Source organism: Podarcis melisellensis, assembly GCF_964234715.1.
Source record: "Podarcis melisellensis genome assembly, chromosome: 2".
NCBI classification, from domain to species: Eukaryota; Metazoa; Chordata; class Lepidosauria; order Squamata; family Lacertidae; genus Podarcis; species Podarcis melisellensis.
Genome location: NC_138529.1, coordinates 46,674,004 through 46,693,627, shown reverse-complemented (window position 1 = coordinate 46,693,627; position 19,624 = coordinate 46,674,004). Strand labels below are relative to the sequence as shown.

Sequence of the window (19,624 nt, the reverse complement as noted above, 5' to 3'; positions counted from 1 at the left end):
TGCTAGTTTTGAGCAATTAAACATCATTCTGCTGTAAAAAGGTTGAAATCATTTGCTGCGTGGTTATGCTAGTTATGATTGATGTCACTTCTGCAAATGATAAACCAATCACCTCAATGATGTAATGTCATTTTAAGAGTGCTAGAATCTAATTTCTCTCAAACTGTAAGCTCTGATGAGTTCTAATAAAGATTTATTGTAGATTAAAGACCTTCATAATATCAACAATAGATTGCTCATTTGATGAGAGATTTGATTATGTATTTTTTAAGCATAGGAATTTTCCATGTATATGAAGAATAGTTAGCAGGAAAGGCACAGAGCAGTGTAATCAGATGACTATCTGCTCATCTTTGGAAAGACTCATAATAAACAGATCTAGGAATTAGTCTCTAATTGTGAGGGTTGACATAAACATAAGTATACATTTAAGTCAAGTAGCATAAATCGTTTGTCTAAGTGATACTTTATTAAAGGCAACACAATGAACTTAGTACACTAGTTCAAACTCACACAATTATTTTAAACCTGCACCCAACAGCGCCTCTATTTGTTAAATCAGGACAAAAAAAAGTAAACATGCTAGATCTCACCTAACACCCTTGAATTTCAAAATCTAAGAATTCTTATCTACAAGAAGTACTAGATACATATTTCCCCTGCACCCCTCTTCATAATAATAATGAATCTTGGCTCTAGGATTTTTAAGGGTGGAAATACATGGGTCAACAGTTTGTTAATTTACAGCAGCATGAATTATTTTGATACTTTGAAAATCAGCCTGCAAACTGCATGCATTCTTACTAATTTATTCAGGTGCAATTACTGCATTGCTCTTGTACATCTTGAAAAAAGAAAGACGACCCAATAATACAAATGCATTAAATCATCCAAGCTACACCTACAGGTTCCAGGCTGCTACTGAATCAGAAAAGTCACAATCTAACGCCACTGAAAAAAGGAGGTATTTATCTTGCAGTGCTACACATTTCAGGAAAATGTAGCTGAAAAATAACCACTGCATATTTGCATTCAGGACTGATTATTGTTGAATTACCTGATTATCCTACTTTTAAAATGAGAAGCACATAACTAGAGCGTATGACCTATTTCATGCTCCATTCTAAAAAGGAAGGAAGTGTGAAAGTAAAAATGCCAGAAGAAACACAAAGCAGCATGGCGCTTTTAATGATTTTTGAAATACTTTAAAGGTTTGGTTGCAAGACGTGCTATAATACCAGCAGGTGAATGAGCAAAGTGAATTCAGACCCCCTTCAAATAGACTGGCTTAAACGTTTAGGGCAACGTCAGCCACCCTGAGTCTAATCAAGGAGAAAGGTGGGGTGTAAATAAATGTTTAATAATAATAATGTTTAAACCTATTTTGCTGTCTATTTGTGTTAGTTAATTTAAGGACTGTGTACTTTTCACTAATTTTGAAGTGGTTTATAATAAAATCAAAATACATAAATATACAAGGAACATGATTTCAGATGTTTAATCTGAATGCAGTAAATGCTAAATATATAATATCCATATCTATATAACTAAAATTGGAGAAGACAACTACTAGAGAATAATATTATACAAATTTCTTATCACAACACCTCATAATGGTGAAACTTTAAACTTCCATGTAACCATGCTTAGAATAACAATTTAAGGTGGCAACCTTAATCATGAATGGTGGCTATCTTTTTTCATTAACAAAATATTGATGCTTTTTCATAATACAGCACCATAAAAAACATACTAATCTAAATGAAAACAAAAAGAGAAAAGAGAAAACAAATGTAAAGATCTTAACCCTTCTCTCACACAGAAAGGGGTGGACCTTCCCAGCTCACACTTGCAAGCTTCCCTTTGTTCTCCCACACATCCCTGCCTCTCACACGGGGGTCCATGATTCACCAATCATGAATGGCGGACATCTTAAGAGAATTGTGATCTCTTATGCTTCCTTCTCAAGAGAAATGACAGCAGATTCCAACTCAAGTTCATTCCTCCAGTTTTACAGCTCATAAATGCTGATAATACTGTTCACTCTAATGTGTTAAAGCAAAAACTCAAGTAAAAAGTTTTATTTTATTTACTAGTTCTGGATTAACACATCCATTAAGCATTGTGACATATTAATAGCATATAATAAGCAGACATGTTACACTACTTTAAAATGGTACTATAATAGAAAAATTGGGATAATAAGATTCTTTACTTTTATTTTTAAAAAGGTCAAAGAGTAAAAAAGGTCTAAATTTGAAATGGCAGAGCCTCCAAAGACTTTTATACAGAATCTAAAATGATACTGAATATTGGAATGAGCATTGAAACCAAACTAACCTTTAAACGAAGTGAAGAATCACAGGCTACCAGTCTGTTGATTTAGGTTTCCCAAATTTTTGGTGCCGGTGTGTGAAAACCACCTGTACCTGGTTTTTCCAAGTACTCTACAATGCTTTTACAGCATCTGAACTCTGACTTGTGAAAGGATCTTCTGCAAGCACTGAGTTATGCAAATCAGAACCTATTTCTCATGTAAAATGGAACCTACTTTCTCATTTAAAAATACAATCTAAATGTTTTATAAGCCAGAAGTCAATTTCAAAGGGCATCACCATTGCATGAAGACCGGAAAGTTAGGATCAGCTGTTAATACCAATATGAGGATAGTGTGAAACATAACAACAGGGCCAGCTTAACATTTTGCATTTTAAAAGCCAATGTATTATTCTATATAAATGCAAAGCAGTGAAAACCCTATCGGTTATATTTTTCCTACAAACAAGTACAAACCATACATGAAGATTTCCATCAGTTAATAAGGCACATTAATGGTTTCAGTTTCATATAGGTAACTACTAATTCAAAGGAAACACTCCCAAATAAAACTTTGTCAATGAGATATCAAATGAATATTCATCTATCAAGATATAAAACATTAATCTAATAAAGCATTCAAAACCTCCAGTTTTTCACAGTTACAAATATTTGCCCATTTCTCACAATGTTCATGCTTGAGTCACTGTTTTCATGACAACTAGAAATTGCTCATTTGAGCTAAGAATTTTATAATCAAATGCCACATGTATAGTGTTTCCTTACCACTGCTGGAAGTCTGCTGTGGCCCTGAGCATGCTCTTAGCAGGTATGAATTTGGGGAGAACTCCTCATCAGGGTTGGTATCCATTATTTGATGGGAAGTATTGCTGTCTAGCAAGGGCATCTGGCAGCTAACTGGTGGTGGATTATGGGAACTGGGCAGCTGAGCGGATGGGAGAAGGCTAGACGAGGATGTAGGTGGAATGGGACGACCTGGGAAAGAGGACAGAGGGATCAAAGTTCAGCAATGAATGTAATGAAAGAAACCACAAACAGTAACACTGAAATTGTTTGTTACCACATATGATTACAGCTGGGGCTGAATCAAGATACCCATTGTCAATTGGTATTGACTCTCCCCTTTGCATCATATTCAAGACGGTATGATCAGCTGTGTTGACAAGGCATTCCAAGAAAGGGGATTGGCCTCTCCTGATAATGTCTTCACAGCATCAGCCTGTATCAGGCTATATGAACCGATGCTAGATGAATGAAAATAAAACCTATTTGTAAAACAGCACTGAACACACACACTTAAAACCCCCTCTTCACTAATTTTTTTAATATAAGAAAGTTTTAATGCCAATAATTTGTTTTAGAGGGAACAGGCAGTTTTCTATACCCACCAATTGATCTAGCATCAGCATTATGTTTGAGGAGATTCACAGATCCACAATCACAGAATAAAAATCCCACTTGGAAGCATTTTGTAAGCCAGTTATTTTCAGTACCTAAAAGAAAACAGCACTCCTCCCTCTGTTGTTTTCTGCTCTGCTGAACCAGGGTTTCTGAATGTTGTAAAGAAAAATGATATGAACTGGACTCAGAAAACTTGACTGACACATTCAAGCCCGTTTAAAAAACAAAAGCATTATTCACAAAACAGCTTCATATTGAAGCCTCCATTCACTGAGAGATGGGAGTGAAAGGCAACAGGATTAAAAAATATATCCCTCATAAGTACCAGTAATGCACACCTCAGTAAGCCATTGCAGATGTTGCTCCATTTTTGTAAATTCAGGCAATAAATTATTTTGACTCCTGCTGCTGCTACTACTACAACTACTACAGAATTACACACAGAATCTACAAAGCATTGCACAATAAAATGAATACAAAAGCAAAAAAACAAAACCCATTTTAGTTTCATAACATAAATGAGAAACGTATCCTAACTCAGTATCAGCAGCAATGCTAAACTAGCTAAGTAGTCCCAGGAAAATCTCTCTCAAATAGCAACCCAAATTCTAACTAGGGTGCTGATAACATTCTCTCAAGTCAGACTCAAAGAAAAACTTTGTGGGTTTGTAAAAACCTGCCTGAAACCAGACAACAGCTTTTGAAATTTCACCCTGTATCAGATCAAGTCTGAGCTGGAAAATAATTCCTGGCTTCCCTTCCCACATCCTTGGGAGCTCTCCCTGTTACCATAATCCCCATTCCCAAAAAAAACACTCCCTCTTCCCTTACTTGGCAAGCAGAAGTGGCATGTGTTTTAACATGCAGAGAGGAATGAGTTTTCTCCTACTTCCTTCTGTCCTTCCCTCTTGTTGCCCCCGCCAGCAGAATAGCAATTGAAGTAGCTCTTTTAAGAACATCCCCCATGAATCCCTTTCAACTACTGACACTCAACATGCTGTGGGACAAAGAAGGAAGGAAGGAATTCTCTTCCTGTGCACCGCCATTATGTTTCCTGCCAGCTGTCACTTAATAGGCAAGTAACGGAAATGGGGATGTACTGGATGGGCACTGAAACAAAGGTTATTTGGGAACAGGTATGGCTGGTGGAACATGAGGCATTCCTAACTCAGAAGAATAATCAGAGTTCTCTCCAATTTCGGATGAAGAATTCACTTGTTGCCAAATTAACCCAATGTATCTGGAGACAGCTTGCCCATCTCTAGTTTTAATTATCCTGCAAGGTGTACAAGGTGTTGTGAAGTGGGTTTTGCTGGTTCCAGAAGGGTTTGTGGAACAACCAATAAGAACCTCCTCTGAGTCTGAAAGGGAAGGAAAATGGATGGAAGGCTGCTCTGTTAACCTTAAAAGATTAAACTATGTGGAAAGATGGTCTTCAATTATGCAGGACAGAATCTTTAAAACACTGAACATAATACTACACTGGAATTGGGTCCAGAAATAATTTGAAAGCCAAGGAAAATGAGCAAAACTAAGTGTAACATGTTCTTTGGAGGGTCTGATCTTTCAGGAGTATTATGGCACCATCAAGGAAAGGTAAACTCCCAGGCTTATGTATAACAGTCCTAATAAAATTAGCTGTCTTTTTTTGTAGACTCAGGGGGCACCTGTCCCATCTTGGCATGTTTATTTTAAATCTGTGTCAGAGTTCCACACATAAGCACATGAATTTTAATTTGCCAAAGCAAATTGCATTCCAGCATAATCATGATTTTGAAATGGATTAATATGTTGTACACACCAGCACATTCCACCTTACACAATCTACCCAGAGCATAGTCTTCATGGTTACATTCCAGAACACAGTGTGTGCCCTCAGTGAAGTGCTTTCATAGCACAATCTCCAAGGCACTTGAGAAAGTCATTCTGTGGGTCTGTTTCCCCTGGAAATTTGTTTAAACACTATCTTACCCGCAGGGTATTTATGTAACTTTGTGGCTGTACGTTATTGGCTTTCAAAAACTCTGTATATCCACATAATAGAGAATGTATTGAATTGTAGTTGTAAATTGTGCAAACAGGTACCAGAACAAAAATAATGTATATATTGTATTTTGTTGCTGAAAATATATGGTGGACAAATTAGAATTAAGTTAAGCCAAAACATTCTTTGGTTTAACCAGAATTGTACATCTACCAACTCATATTTCTAACTGCTTCTATCTTCCAGATAGAAACCCATCAATGCACAACAGAGAAAAACATCTTTCTATATGCTCCCTTTCCTATATTATTTTTCCAGCTCACCACACCAAGCCAGCCATTCAACAGAACTTAGTGCAGGAATACATGTTTTAAGGCCTCAGCTTTAAATGCTGACTCAACAGAGTTGCTTGCCTAGGGTCTGGACAATTCTCTGCAATTACAGTATAGTTCCTAATGACTGAAGCACCTAAATGCCCAAGCTTCTTTCTTGCTTTAGCACTTCAAACATGGAAGGATAGATGGCAGGAGATTCTTTGCATTGCACATATTCATCATCCTTGTCAGGGAAAAAGAAATTAGAGAAGACCTGCTGCTTGACTGATTTTTGGGAGGAGTAAAAATGGTTTGTGTCTGGTGAGATGGAGAAATTGTTCAGGAGTAGCTTAACCATGTGGAAATGTGACCTCTGTATTGCTGCCAAGGTCAGTGAGGCATACAAAGCTCTGCTGCATATATGAACTAGCTACAAATGCTAGAGAAATGGGATTTTACTGTAGTTATTTTCAACTATGGTTTATACAGCTAGTTATAATCATGCAGTAAAATATACAAAGGGGCTTGCAGATATCATCAAAGTTAATGATACATTTATCCAGTACTAAAGGCTGATTTATATACTGTTGAGAAATGTAAATCTCAAGCAACATGGACTTGGGGATTTTGCCCTCCTCCCCTTTCATTCTTAAAACAGACTGTGTGAAATGACAGATTTGAAGAATCACAGATATTTGCATCACTAAAACAATCAACATCAGAGCAGGCTTCTAAAGCAGGAATTGTACTTTGGAAGACCCCATGGTGCATTATCAGTAGGAGACACTTCCAAGGCACAGCCATAGGGTGGATTGTGCCCCCATCCCTGCAGTGTAAGTTGAAACGCAGAAAGAGGCCTGGCTGACAGTGACATTTCTCCTAACTGCTGTGCACCAAAAGTTCTGTAATTTCACAGCAATATGGCCATTCTCATAAAATCATTGTAGCTTCCACTCCCCCTCTCCGAAACTTCAGGAGCACTCTTTTTTGGATGTTGGCCCTAACCACAGCTATTGGCTCATAGCAATTAATCAATTGCAACAGCACCTGACTAAATGTATGCCTGCATTTTAGACAACCCAGTAGGTCACGGTGGGTGTGTAAAAACTGTTATGTACATTTAAAAAAGCATTACTGCCTTGGGTGAAATGGAAGCAAAAAAATGCAAGCTTCAAGGTTTGCTACAAAAGCAGCCAAGCACTTTTTCAGTACCAATAACTCTTTTTCCTAACCTTATCTAAGAGATGTGTTTACTGGTGATAAGAGGACCAAAGTTGATGTCATAAACCCATGACATGTATATCCTTGTGAAATATTACACTGTATGTCAGAGAAAATTAATATACAGATTCAGATTTATTGTGGTTCTCTTTACAACAAAATGACTCAAGCATCAAGAATTATATTTGACACACCTTGCATGGGAAAAATATCCTGTATATGAGAAATTCTCACACATTCTGACTGTGTTTAAACACCACATGTGAAATATAAGGAAAACCAGGAAGGATTTTCATATTTTGTAATCCACATATGCTCAGCCATATGTGTGTGTTTTCTAGCATGAGCTCAGCTTGACCATATTTAAGAAGAAGTGGTAAAAAATTTTTTTAAAGTGATATGCGGGTCATAATAATTAAATACAATCTTTTTAAATAAATTGCGCAGCCCTAATCATTTGATATATATGAAACATACTGCACATACTGCAAAAGTACAGAACGGATAATACTCATAATACATCTATCCAGTCCATCATTTTTAATTTTATATTTAGCACAATTATTAAAGTATTTATTGTTACCATGATTAGTAAAGATTTCTGTAAAATCACAAAGTCATAAAGTTGTTTCCCAATATTTGTAAATATTTTTCAGTGACATATTAGTAAATGTTTACAGAACTATGCAAATACCAGAAAGAAACAAAAACAAAATAAAATAAGGTAACTTCTTCAAACACACACACAAACTTAGAGCAAATGAGAGAACAGGCACAGGCCATAAACCAATCCTATTTTACTTCAAATTAGTAGCTATTATACTATTGTATAATGTGAGACAAGTTTCATCATCCAAATTGTAGTCAACCTTAGAAATGATATATGATTGCTGCACTGTAAAAAGTGCTGGCCAAGAGTAGAGTTGTGTTCCCTATCTCTGAGCTTTTCATGCACACACAAAAAAGGGAGAGTATGAAAAGTTCCCAAACACATTTGTGGAGGAAAAATTAATGCAATTTTCAAGCATTTCATATGAACACTTGAAAAGTCCCATTTAGCAGCCACCACATTCCTCCTTGCCCTGCTTCTTGCTAGTCCCCACCCATAGGAGCCAACTCCTAGGGGCCATGGGGGCTTTGGTCCCCGCAATAATTTTTTTGAGGAGGCCAGCACCTACAAAGTTGATGGGCATTGCCATTCAAAAGGTGTGTGTTCACCGTGTTATGTGATTAGTTATGCAGGGTGGGGATTACCTGAGCCCCCGCAATATTTAATTCAAGTTGACACCCCAGTCCCCACCCTTCCCAAACAGAAATGCCTTATCTTGAATACAATTTGGGATAAGAAATGGTGAAGAGCACAGCATTGTTTCCTCTCAGGATCCATGACAGGGAATAACATACAATATAAGTAAGAAAAGGCCAAGAAGCGTCGCCATTGGCCTTTTGTGTCAGCTGGAAACCTTTGTTTCCCGTACTATCCCTTTGCCTAAGATAATGACTGTGGGCACACACATATGAAAATGTGAACTAGCATTTTATATTGTGGAGCACCCTGAGATCTGTGGATGAAGGAAAGTATACAATATTATTATGATTATGATTATGCTAAATGCTATCTATTATCCTGTCACAAAGTAAGCCCTTCTTTATTGGAGAAGGTGTGGTAGGTGTGGCTGGCCCAATACATTTTGCCACCTGAAACAAAAAAAAAAAACTTGCTGCCACACCTACTCCTCCATGGGTGTGCATGGTACCATGCTCCCGCTTCCTTCATTTCCACTGAGGGTGTGCCATGCTGCCACCACACACCCCTCTTCCTGCAGGCAAGCCACACAGCTCCCATCCTCCCACAGCAGGAGCATGGCTGAAGCGGAGGTGGAGGTGACCGCGGCAGCTGCAGGGCATGGAGGAGGAGTGACATGGGAGTGTGGCAGGCCCATGACATGGCAGTGAAGGACATGCTCCTTGGGCCCAGATCTGCTGCCTGAGGTAACCACTTCATCAGTCCCTAGTTCGCAGAGGGAATAAGACAGCGGTAGAAGAAGAGTGCCAACTCCAATTTGATTCAGACCCAGCTTGAAAAGGGCTGGACCTCCTTTCAATTTGGACTGCGCTTTACAAGTGGGGGAAGTTTGCATTTCAAATTTCCCCGTTCAATACTTGTCCCATTTCTACAAGCAATTAGAAATATATTGAGAATAGCAAGGGATCAAGCTCACTAATGCATGGAGTGGTACTATCATTAAGTACAAGCCCATCTCCTGGCATGCCAGTAACTGAAGCTCAAATTACACGAGAGTCCCCTATGTTTGACAGCTTTTACTACCTCTGTATCAGTGAGGAGGAAACAGCCACTAGTAAGAATCAGTCTTATATCTACAATCCTGTAGATGGCTTAGCCATTAGGCTTCAAAATGTCTTTGTCACAGAGTGATGACTGTTAAAATTAAGAAATACTTCAGAAGCATGACAACCCATGAACAGTCTTGCTTTGGAGTCTCACAAGGACCATCATGGGAAATCAGTAACCCTGACTTATTGAGAAAAATGAGAGCATAAGAAAAGCCTGGTTATGTGCAGTACACCATGCATACTCTTATTGCTCAGGCATCCAGGAAAGAAAACAACTTCCTCACTCTTGGAGAGCAAATAGAGCAGGATAATATGCAAGTTAGCTTCTGCAGGCCTACATGAGAGTCAATTCCCATGACCACTTCTGATGTGCTAAAATCACCATAAGGTGATGTTTACCCAGCATTTTCACATCACAGGTTTCAAGTGATAGCTCTCTCATGTTATAAAATTAAAGGTTACCATATCTTACAGGTTAATTATGAGTCTTAGAATTTATTTAACCTGTAATTTAATGAAATTCCAGCTCAGAATTTATCACAGGGGGAAAACAGGGAAAAGGCACCTTGTGTAACTGTATGTTTTTCTGAGTCACGTATTTGGGGAAGGGGAGCATTTAGATCTGGAAAACAGGGAGAAAGTGTTAAATATCCTCTCCCATTTGCTGCTGCCCCAATCCAATTAGGGAACACCTGCAGTTGAAAGTGAAAGTGAAATATCAGGAGATTATATTATAAACGCCTGCACAACATGTTGTTAGACCCTCAGCAATTTGGAGCTAATTGTTTACAAATTTATATCTACTATTGTATACTTAATATTTACATTAAAAAGAGTAGGAGAGAACTCATATTAGAAAAATGTGTATTCTGGCATGAATCCCTCTTCTGCATATTCAGAAGGCAGTTTCAACTGGTGGTAAGAAAAATAAGAGCCTCCCAACCTTCTTCATCTGAAGCATGTGGACATATTTATGTATGCAGTAGTCACAGTCCTTCACTTGCTACATTGCTTTTAGTTCAGGAGAAGATATGCTTGTGGCAACAATCTGTCCACAGATGTGAAAGTCAAGGTGGCATCTATATACAGGCTAGTCAAAACAGTATATACTGTACACTGTAGGACAAATAGTTAAATGCTTGAGTCTAATGAGATTCCCCATTTTGTGCATTTTTTGACCCATTTTGTACAATAAATACATTTGACAAGATATGAGAATTCCTTCCAGCGAAAAGATAGCTGATATTGTGTCCATATTTTAATAAAGTACATGATCTTAAAACAAAGGTTTCATGCATTTATCCTTATGGTATATGTGACTGGAATATTCCGTATGTCTAGAAGCATGTGGCCAAATAATTAGGTGGTTAATTCAAACTAATATGTAAAATTCAGGTGGTCCTCTGTTATCTGTCTCTCCTTGTCTCTTTAAAGTTGTGGAAATGTACTGCAACAGTTTAAAATAAAAGCCACAAAGGGTGTAATTCTCATGTCAGAAACTCTAGTTGAGTGGCTAGGAAAAAAATCATTTGCACTTGCTCAAATAACAACTTGGGGGATTCATAAAAGTGTGCATCAAATGAAGGCCTCGGCTTACATCCTAACTAAGCTTCCACTGGCAATAGCACTGCATTACATTTTCCCAATTTTGCCTTCCCCTGATAGTCATTTTCTCCCTCAAATATCTGTTCTGGGACCTTCTGAAGCATCTTGAGAGATGGCAGAAGGGGCTGCAGGTGGAACGGGAGACTGGCAAAAATTTAAAAAGTTGCTGTCTGACCTTCATACTCCAGCAGGAGTCTCTGTGAAGGGGGAAAAAAACCTTGGTTTGTGGAAAGCTAGCCCAAATGCCAAGATCTTTGATTTTTCTCCAGCTCAGATCAAAAACTAAAACATTTTTACAGGCTCTCAGATCTCTCTCAACCTGTTCTTTGTTTGTTTGTTTACAATTTTTAACATACCCATGAAAGAGCTTACTAAAATGAATGCAAATGATATTATCTTTTTTTAATTATCTTTTATTAATTTTCCATACATGCATACCACATTACAATTTCTATTAAACTTTTCGGTTTTTGACTTCCTTCAGCTTCTCTGCCAATCATCCAAATTCTAATTTCTTTAAATACACATTTCCAAATATTGGTATTGCCTTTATACCTACCCCCCTCTTCTATTTTGCTTTTTTACAATATTTCTTATGCTGTTACAGAGCTTCTCTAAATGCCACTAACGTTATTCCGTTATCACTTATACATTCCCAGTATTCAGCTAATTTTCCCCAGTCCTCGATGAACTTTTGATCTGCAAATGATATTATCAATACATGGACCATGCAGCTGTGTGATGGTGGCAGGCTCTGACCACCTCATTTGGACTGTACCTGCAACAGAGAGGTGCATAGCCTCTGTCCACATGGTCTGCATCCTTCAAAAATGCTGGATATATATCTTTGAGAGAAGGCCTTCTCACATACATACAGACTGTCTGCCTTCTCATATAATGCTAAACCAAACCAAGGCTTAGTGTGAACATGCTAGGTTCCAGGAAGGAAGTTTCAGCTGCTTTGGTCCTTCTCAGTCATTTTAGCTCAGCACAGCTTGGCAGCTAAATAAATGTTTGGCTTAGCATGTTGAGGAGAAAGCTTAACTAAAATCTTGGGTTTATATGACATGCTAAGCCAAGCCTTAGAGCTGGACCATAAAGAAGGCTGATCACCAAAGAATTGATGCTTTTGAATTATGGTGTTGGAGGAGACTCTTGAGAGTCCGATGGACTGCAAGAAGATCAAACCTCTCCATTCTTAAGGAAATCAGCCCTGAGTGCTCACTGGAAGGACAGATCGTGAAGCTGAGGCTCCAATACTTTGGCCATCTCATGAGAAGAGAAGACTCCCTGGAAAAGATCCTGATGTTGGGAAAGATGGAGGGCACAAGGAGAAGGGGACAACAGAGGACGATATGATTGGACAGTGTTCTCAAAGCTACCAGCATGAGTTTGACCAAACTGCGGGAGGCAGTGGAAGACGGGAGTGCCTGGCGTACTCTGGTCCATGGGGTCACGAAGAGTCGGACACGAATAAATGACTAAACAACAATAACAACAAGCCAAGCCTTGGCACAAAGAGGATACCAACAATAGGGCATTTTCAGCTGATCTTATATGAAAAAAGCTGAACTTATAGAAAGATATAAATTCACGTTACGTATGATGCAAGTCATTGTAGCTGCACACCTTGTTCTATCATCAACCAGAGGCAAAGATACAAACTCTCTGACTTCTGAAGTGTGTGCCAAAACCCAAGATCGTTTTGCGAGGCAAGCTGCAGTTCTACAGTTCTGTCAGTCATGTGACAGAACTAAAGAATGAATCAGATACCCACTACTGGACTAATGAGTAGTTTCTCGAGAAACAGTATCAAAAGGCCACAAACTTTTAGTTCTCATTTCTTTGGCACAATATGGAAGTGAGGAAAAATGATTGTGATGTTCTTTGTTGTGGTGAATTTAAAAATCGCCCACTGAAGATCTCTGACACTACACATTGTGGCACTTCAAGTTAATTGCACCCACTTCGTTGCTAAAATAACATGACGGCTAACCTAGCCACATTTGGATGCATTTTCTTATTTGTACTCATTAGCATAGCAGAAAAATCCTCATTCAGAGCAGTCAGGAAGTATTTATGCATTTCAGAGCAGTCCAATAAATAGAAAAGCCTGAAAGAGGTTGCATCCTGCCTTTCCTAAGAAAATGCAAAGGTAGCAATATAAACAGAAAACCACATTAAAATATTATCTAAGCTCTCATTCTAATGAAAAATGTCAACTTCTCCTTTCACATGAATCTGAAAAAGGGACAAAAAAGGGGGGGGAGACTCTGGCTCCTATTCAAAGACAGCCTAATTGAAGCATCTATGCTGTCAGCAATATTAATGTAATTTTAAAGAGTGGAAAATATTGTTAAATATGCCAGAATGGTGTAAAATGGATAGTAATGTGGGACACAATAATGCAAATTGAAAGATATATTACAGCACACTCAGTAGGCTCTTTGTCAGGTGGTGGCTGGGAGGCAGGAAGGAGATTCGGTAACTGCATTGTGAGACAAATTGCTCAGGCAGAGGAGCCAGGCCAGAATCCGGCCACATAGGACTTTATTTCAGGCCACACAGGACTTTATTTTCTCAAATCACCAGATTCCAATGGGCAGAGGGCTGCACTACAACTGCTGACTATCTTCAAGATGGCACAGCATGACAGATCACAGACATCAGACTGACAGCTAATAGTTTGTTCTGCCTACACAATGCCCAGAATGAGGCACCTGAACTCTGCTGCTGATTCTGCTACTAAGAAACCACTTTGCAATTAGTCACATTTCAGATAAACACAAAAGTGATTGTCTATTTGGAGACAGTACTCCTTCCCTTTCCAGCTTTCCTTAGAAAATCACAATTAAGGGAGCAAAAATTCTGCTCTATACTTTGCCGATCGTGTCTTCATTTTTATTTTATGACAGAAAGAATTTTCTAATTGTAAATATACAAAATATACCAACACCAAGTTCCCAAGACTGTGGGTGATAGTCAGCTAAGGTTTACTGAAAGTAGATCCACTGAAATTAATGAACATGACTAAGTTAAGTCCATTAATTTCAATACGGCTACTCAAGTTACAGGCTACTGAAAGTAAAACATCGTTAAACACCATCTTATGTTTTACACGGACATTCAGAAGTTGTTTTTAAAATACAGTATATTTTTCTTCATATGATGTCTGCCTGTGTTCTCAAGGCCCAGTAAAATTAAATAGCTTGCCTGGGATCCAAAGATTCTATTGCCTTATTATACCATGTATAGCAAGGACAGAGAGCCTGGACCCTCCAGATGTTAATTGACTCCAACTCCCATCAGTTCAAGCCAGCATGGCTAACAGTCAGGGATGATGGAAGCTTTAGTACAGCAACATCTGGAGTTAGATAGTAGCTATTGCATTTTCCTCATCTGAAATCCAAATCTCACAAAAATTATGTTCTGTAAGGGCGAAATTAGCCGCAATGCAGGACATCTGTGAATAGGATCTCCCAGCCACAAGAGTTCCCAATATAAATTACAAATTGTAGTCATTCCAATAAGCTAGGGTTGCCATATTTCAAACAGTGAAAATCCGGAAAGAAAAGTTGTTGAGCTTGTTTTGCTTTTTGCTTTTTCCCCCCCCAGAGTTGTTCACAAAAACAAACAACACTGCCGGATTTTCCTGGACATTTATAGCAATTTACACCTAGACACTGTTTCCAACTGCAGTGTTCTGGATACGTCAGGAAATATGCCAACCCTACCATAAATTGCCCTAAGCAAAATAAGCAGCTTTGGCTGGTGGTTTCCACCCTGGAGAAAGCATTTGGAAAGAGTTAAACCCCCACTTCCTGGAGCTACAGTTGTCATCTGAATCTGGGAGTCCATAGCTGTTTTGCTTTTTAAAAATATATATCACAAGGCACCCTATTTACAAAATGTTCATGCCATATCTAGTTTGCCTATCTGTTATCATCCCAAAGTGGTTTGTTTTTTTATGGGACAACCATAGGCGCATGTTTGTGAAAACTGAACCTACTGTGTTAGATAAAGTCACATATATCTAACAATAAATATGTATAATTAAATATGAGCTTTCTCACTTGGACTCTCACTTATTTCTTTTAACTTTAACAAATTATTGCTTCTCAGCTATGAAGATATCATTAAGCATATGCCAAGTAATCAGCCTGCAACTGTAATGGTTTCAAGAACGAAAAGAATTTTCTAATCTTATTCAGTGATGTTTTTTTCCCAAGACAGCAACAGATTTTGTAAAATGAGGGTTATATCTTCTCATTATAGAATCTAATCTCCCAAAAGACATTCAGCAGCTGCAAAACCTTTACATCTTTTAGTTGTAAATTGTTTATATTATTTATCCTTCTTTAACTAAAAAAGAAAGGGCCATCAGATTTTTTAACAAGATGAGAATATAATGACTTGGGCTTTCAACTTCAGCAAACCCACACTTTAACAAGGTCTATGTTGTTATGATGACTGGAAAACATATCACAGCCATTTATTTCTAGTATTAATCTCTTTTCATCCTAAATGTCAATTATGTAGTATTATTCTCACTCTCATGGCCTTTTTTAAAGACACTATATAGAGCGATCAGTTTGTATAAGGTGAATGAAAATCCGATGTTCAAGATGGCAAGGGTTGATTGAAGATTTTATTTTTTCTCAATAAGAAACAGATGTGTGAACATGCCTTGGCTTCTGCCACCTATCCCTTCACATTTTAAAGTTGCAATCCCATTGAATACAGTGGGACTTACCTCTGAGTAACTATGCACAGAATTGAGTTGTAAACCTCATGAATCTCCCAACTTCTTTTTTATACATTACACACACACACACACACACACACACACACATATGCTTTTAAATAATCATTTTTGTTCTCCCTATATTAGTTCACATAATGGAGAAATATGTAGGAAAATCATATCTGATTAAAATAATTTCTGTCGAGGGACATTTTTTGTTGCATGGTAAGTTGCAAAAAGGACATTTGCCCTTTTCAGACAAATTCCAAACACTTTGCCTTGCCAATAATGCCAGTCAAATGTACATTTCATGTGATGAAGTCTGCACTAGCCTTTCACAAAGGACACAGCACACATATGCATATTATGTACACATACCCTCATATGGAAGCAGTAAGGGATAATAATACATACGCTGTCATGAACTTTACAGAGTTTTTACAGAGAGAAACTACACTACATGGTCCCCAGCATTCCTGGAAGTTCTTGCACAGCAGCACCAAGAGCCCTCTGTCCTCACATTTCCTCACCTCAGTAAGTTAGAGGAAATAAGATGGCAGGTGGGCTTTCAGGAGGGTGAAGACTGCAAGGAAGCCTCAAAACCATTACATTCCTTGTGGCGTTACCAGGAGCAACATGTTTCCCATAAACATAACATAAAAACAAAAACAACACATGGGGTACATATTATTAGAATGTCAGTTACAAAAAGTAACAACAGAGTACATAGATAATAGGCCTGCTGATTAGTCCTCTTCACAGAGATGCATATATTATAGGGGATTGAAATAACTGTGCTGACTTATTGATGTAATCAATAAACAAAGAACACGTGCCTAAAAATCTCACTCTCTTTGCCTGTCAATTAATAAGTCTTCTGTGTTGCACCAAGTGTTCAGAAAGTGCTATTTCCCATATACATGCATACCAGGAAGGCAAAGTAAGAATTTTCCTGTTTTCCACGTGACAGCTATCTCCAGCCTGGCAGCAGCTAAGAGAAAAGAGACTAGAGTATGAGATGGAACCCCGAGGTTCAAAGCAGTAATTTAACACCAGCCACAGAAGCACTAATTTAGGATCCAAAATCAAATTATGATTGATTATAATATAAAACTGAGAGAAAACATTTTGACAAAATGAATGTATAAGAACACAGTCCCATCCCATATAGATCAGAGACCCTAAAGTGTTGCACCACCTCCAGCAACTCTGGGAAATCTTACAATTAAGTTGTGCTCCAATGCTGCTTTAAGATAATTTATAAGTGTTAATGTGCTTGTTTTAAAGAAATTGTATTATTGTGACTCACCCTGAAATCAATTTTTCACAAAGGGTGATATATAAATATTTTTTAAAAGATTAGATGTTATTCAAATTAATCTCATTTAAACAGGCACAAGAGAGGGGATCCACCCATCACTAAAAATAATGTCTTGTCTCTTTTTGTCTTGCTGTGACTGCTGTGATTTACAATAAATAAATAAATTTAAAAAGACCACCGATGATGATGATGAAGAAGAAGAAGAAGAAGAAGAAGAAGAAGAAGAGTTTGGACTTGATATCCCACCTTTCACTCCCTTTAAGGAGTCTCAAAGCGGTCAACAATCTCCTTTCCTTTCCTCCACTACAACAAACACTCTGTGAGGTGAGTGGGGCTGAGAGACTTCAGAGAAGTGTGACTAGCCCAAGGTCACCCACCAGCTGCATGTGAAGGAGCGGAGACGTGAACCCGGTTCACCAGATTACGAGTCCACCGCTCTTAACCACTACACCACACTGGCTCTCAGTCTGTGCAATGTGCGTGGAGTGAGGACACATGGAGAGGTTATATGGTGGCTGTCTCAGAAAAGCCTTGGCAATCCCACCACCACCCAGCCAATAATGAAAACTGCAAAATTTGGCACATCCTGAGCTAGTGTTGTAAACTGTCTTTTATGAGTGAAACTAGCTGAGTATTGGGGAGCAGGGAATTATGGCATCTGCTATGTTTCAGCTGTTTTAGACTAATTTTAATATAAGTTTAAGCAGATATCTTATATTTGCTATTGATTTATTGCTACTTTAGAATGAACAGCCTACAAATTGAAACATTCTCAAAGCAATCATTTTCCAAGATGAAAGTTTCCATGAAACATACCGTTCTTTCATTATTTTATGCACTGCATGAAGAATCCTTTGAAATCATAGCAATAATTAGTGATTCAAGCAGCTAGAGTTAGGAGTAGGTGGGAAAGATCACACTTTTTGAAAGTAAAATGAGAATATTCAGAGCTGTAACAATTTAGCATTTCTCAAGCTAGACTATGTCAATGTCACAGACAGACTAATTTAAAATCCAACTAAAATACCCAAGACTAGGTGTTAACTCTTTACCATCTTTAAACATCAGCATAAGGCATGCCCTGAATTAAGGTTTTGGGAAATGTATTTATTTAATCAATTTCAAAGATATATAACATATACTGAGAGCATAACAGCAGCACAATTCAGTTCTCTCTCTCTCTCTCTCTCTCTCTCTCTCTCTCTCTCTCTCTCTCTCTCTCTCGATCCAGCCTGTTTGCATTTGCCATACCTGACTCCATTTGAATACACACAAAAACAGCTATCATGGAAAGCCTGCACTATTATGTTAAAGATTCTTTTACATATTGGCTTGGATCGTAATTTTCCTTCAATGAAAAGAACAGAGTTCATGGTATACTTTCCCCCTTCTCCTGTAGCTCCCTGAAAATCTGTTCCTGGGAATGTTAGGAAACAATGGGGACTAAAATATAAGATTTGTAGATGTAGACTTTAAACAGCAATCAGGATACATTTTTTAAAAAATTAAGGACAAAAAATTCTCTCCTCCCTTCTCCCCCAGATTCTTGTGACCTTAGCACAAAAGTATTTGTAATTTGTATATAACATATATATCTTTTCATATTGTTGGTGGACAGCCTTACTAGCTATAAAAGTTGTCATGGGAATATCTAACCAAGGAAAACCTTTGGATCTTGTTTCAGACCTCTCACCATGGCACTGTTTCTGTGAACTTATACAGTTCTGAAAATGGACTCTACAAGTGACAGCAGAGTAATTTACTGTATTTCAGGGGAAGGTAGCTCTTCAAAGTAGCTAGTTTCACACTCCTTTTTCTCTTTTTACACATTTAATCTTAAGCCCCTTTACAACTTTTATAAAAGTGCAGATTTTTTTTTTAAATCCACGGTTGAAATATGCTATGTACATATCCAAACTTTGTTTACACAATTAGAAGACACTCAAATGTATATCCCGGTAAATGACAAGGTTCCAGCAGCAAATTAACAAGAACAATTTTCCCATCTCAGGAGCTGTCAAGATGGGACCCGTTGGCCAATTTATCTTACTCTAGCACATCTCTGGTGCTTGTCAATCAATATGTGAAACATTTGGTGCTGATTGCCATTTTTCTATCCACTTCCTTTTGCCTCTCGTACCAGGCAATTTACTGCAAGTCAATCAAGGTTGAAGCAGACCTTGTTTAAATAAAACACTGTTGAGCTCTTTTCACACCAACAATTTCAAAGACAGAATGAGCTGTATCTTTTTACATTTACATTTATACTGCTTTTTCATTTTCTCCCAAAATGCCATGGTCAAACTATAAGCCATAACGATACCCACACAAAGGCTCAAGCA

At 37.9% G+C, this 19,624-nt stretch overlaps 1 protein-coding gene across 20 annotated transcripts in view; it reads right to left on the bottom strand.

The window, feature by feature from the left end:
• The window catches only part of TENM2 (teneurin transmembrane protein 2), a 704,879-nt gene that overhangs the window by 260,374 nt on the left and 424,881 nt on the right, over positions 1-19,624 (bottom strand). For 9 of the 20 annotated variants that reach the window (XM_081899099.1, XM_081899102.1, XM_081899103.1 and 6 more), the window contains one exon: positions 3,103-3,312. The exons of 3 other annotated variants lie outside the window; for them this stretch is intronic. In XM_081899099.1, the coding sequence (XP_081755225.1) occupies positions 3,103-3,312 (210 nt within the window). Of the gene's footprint in view, positions 1-3,102; positions 3,313-3,830; positions 3,888-19,624 lie in introns of all 20 variants that reach the window. 8 more of the 20 variants (XM_081899086.1, XM_081899100.1, XM_081899097.1 and 5 more) reach the window with 1 other exon arrangement.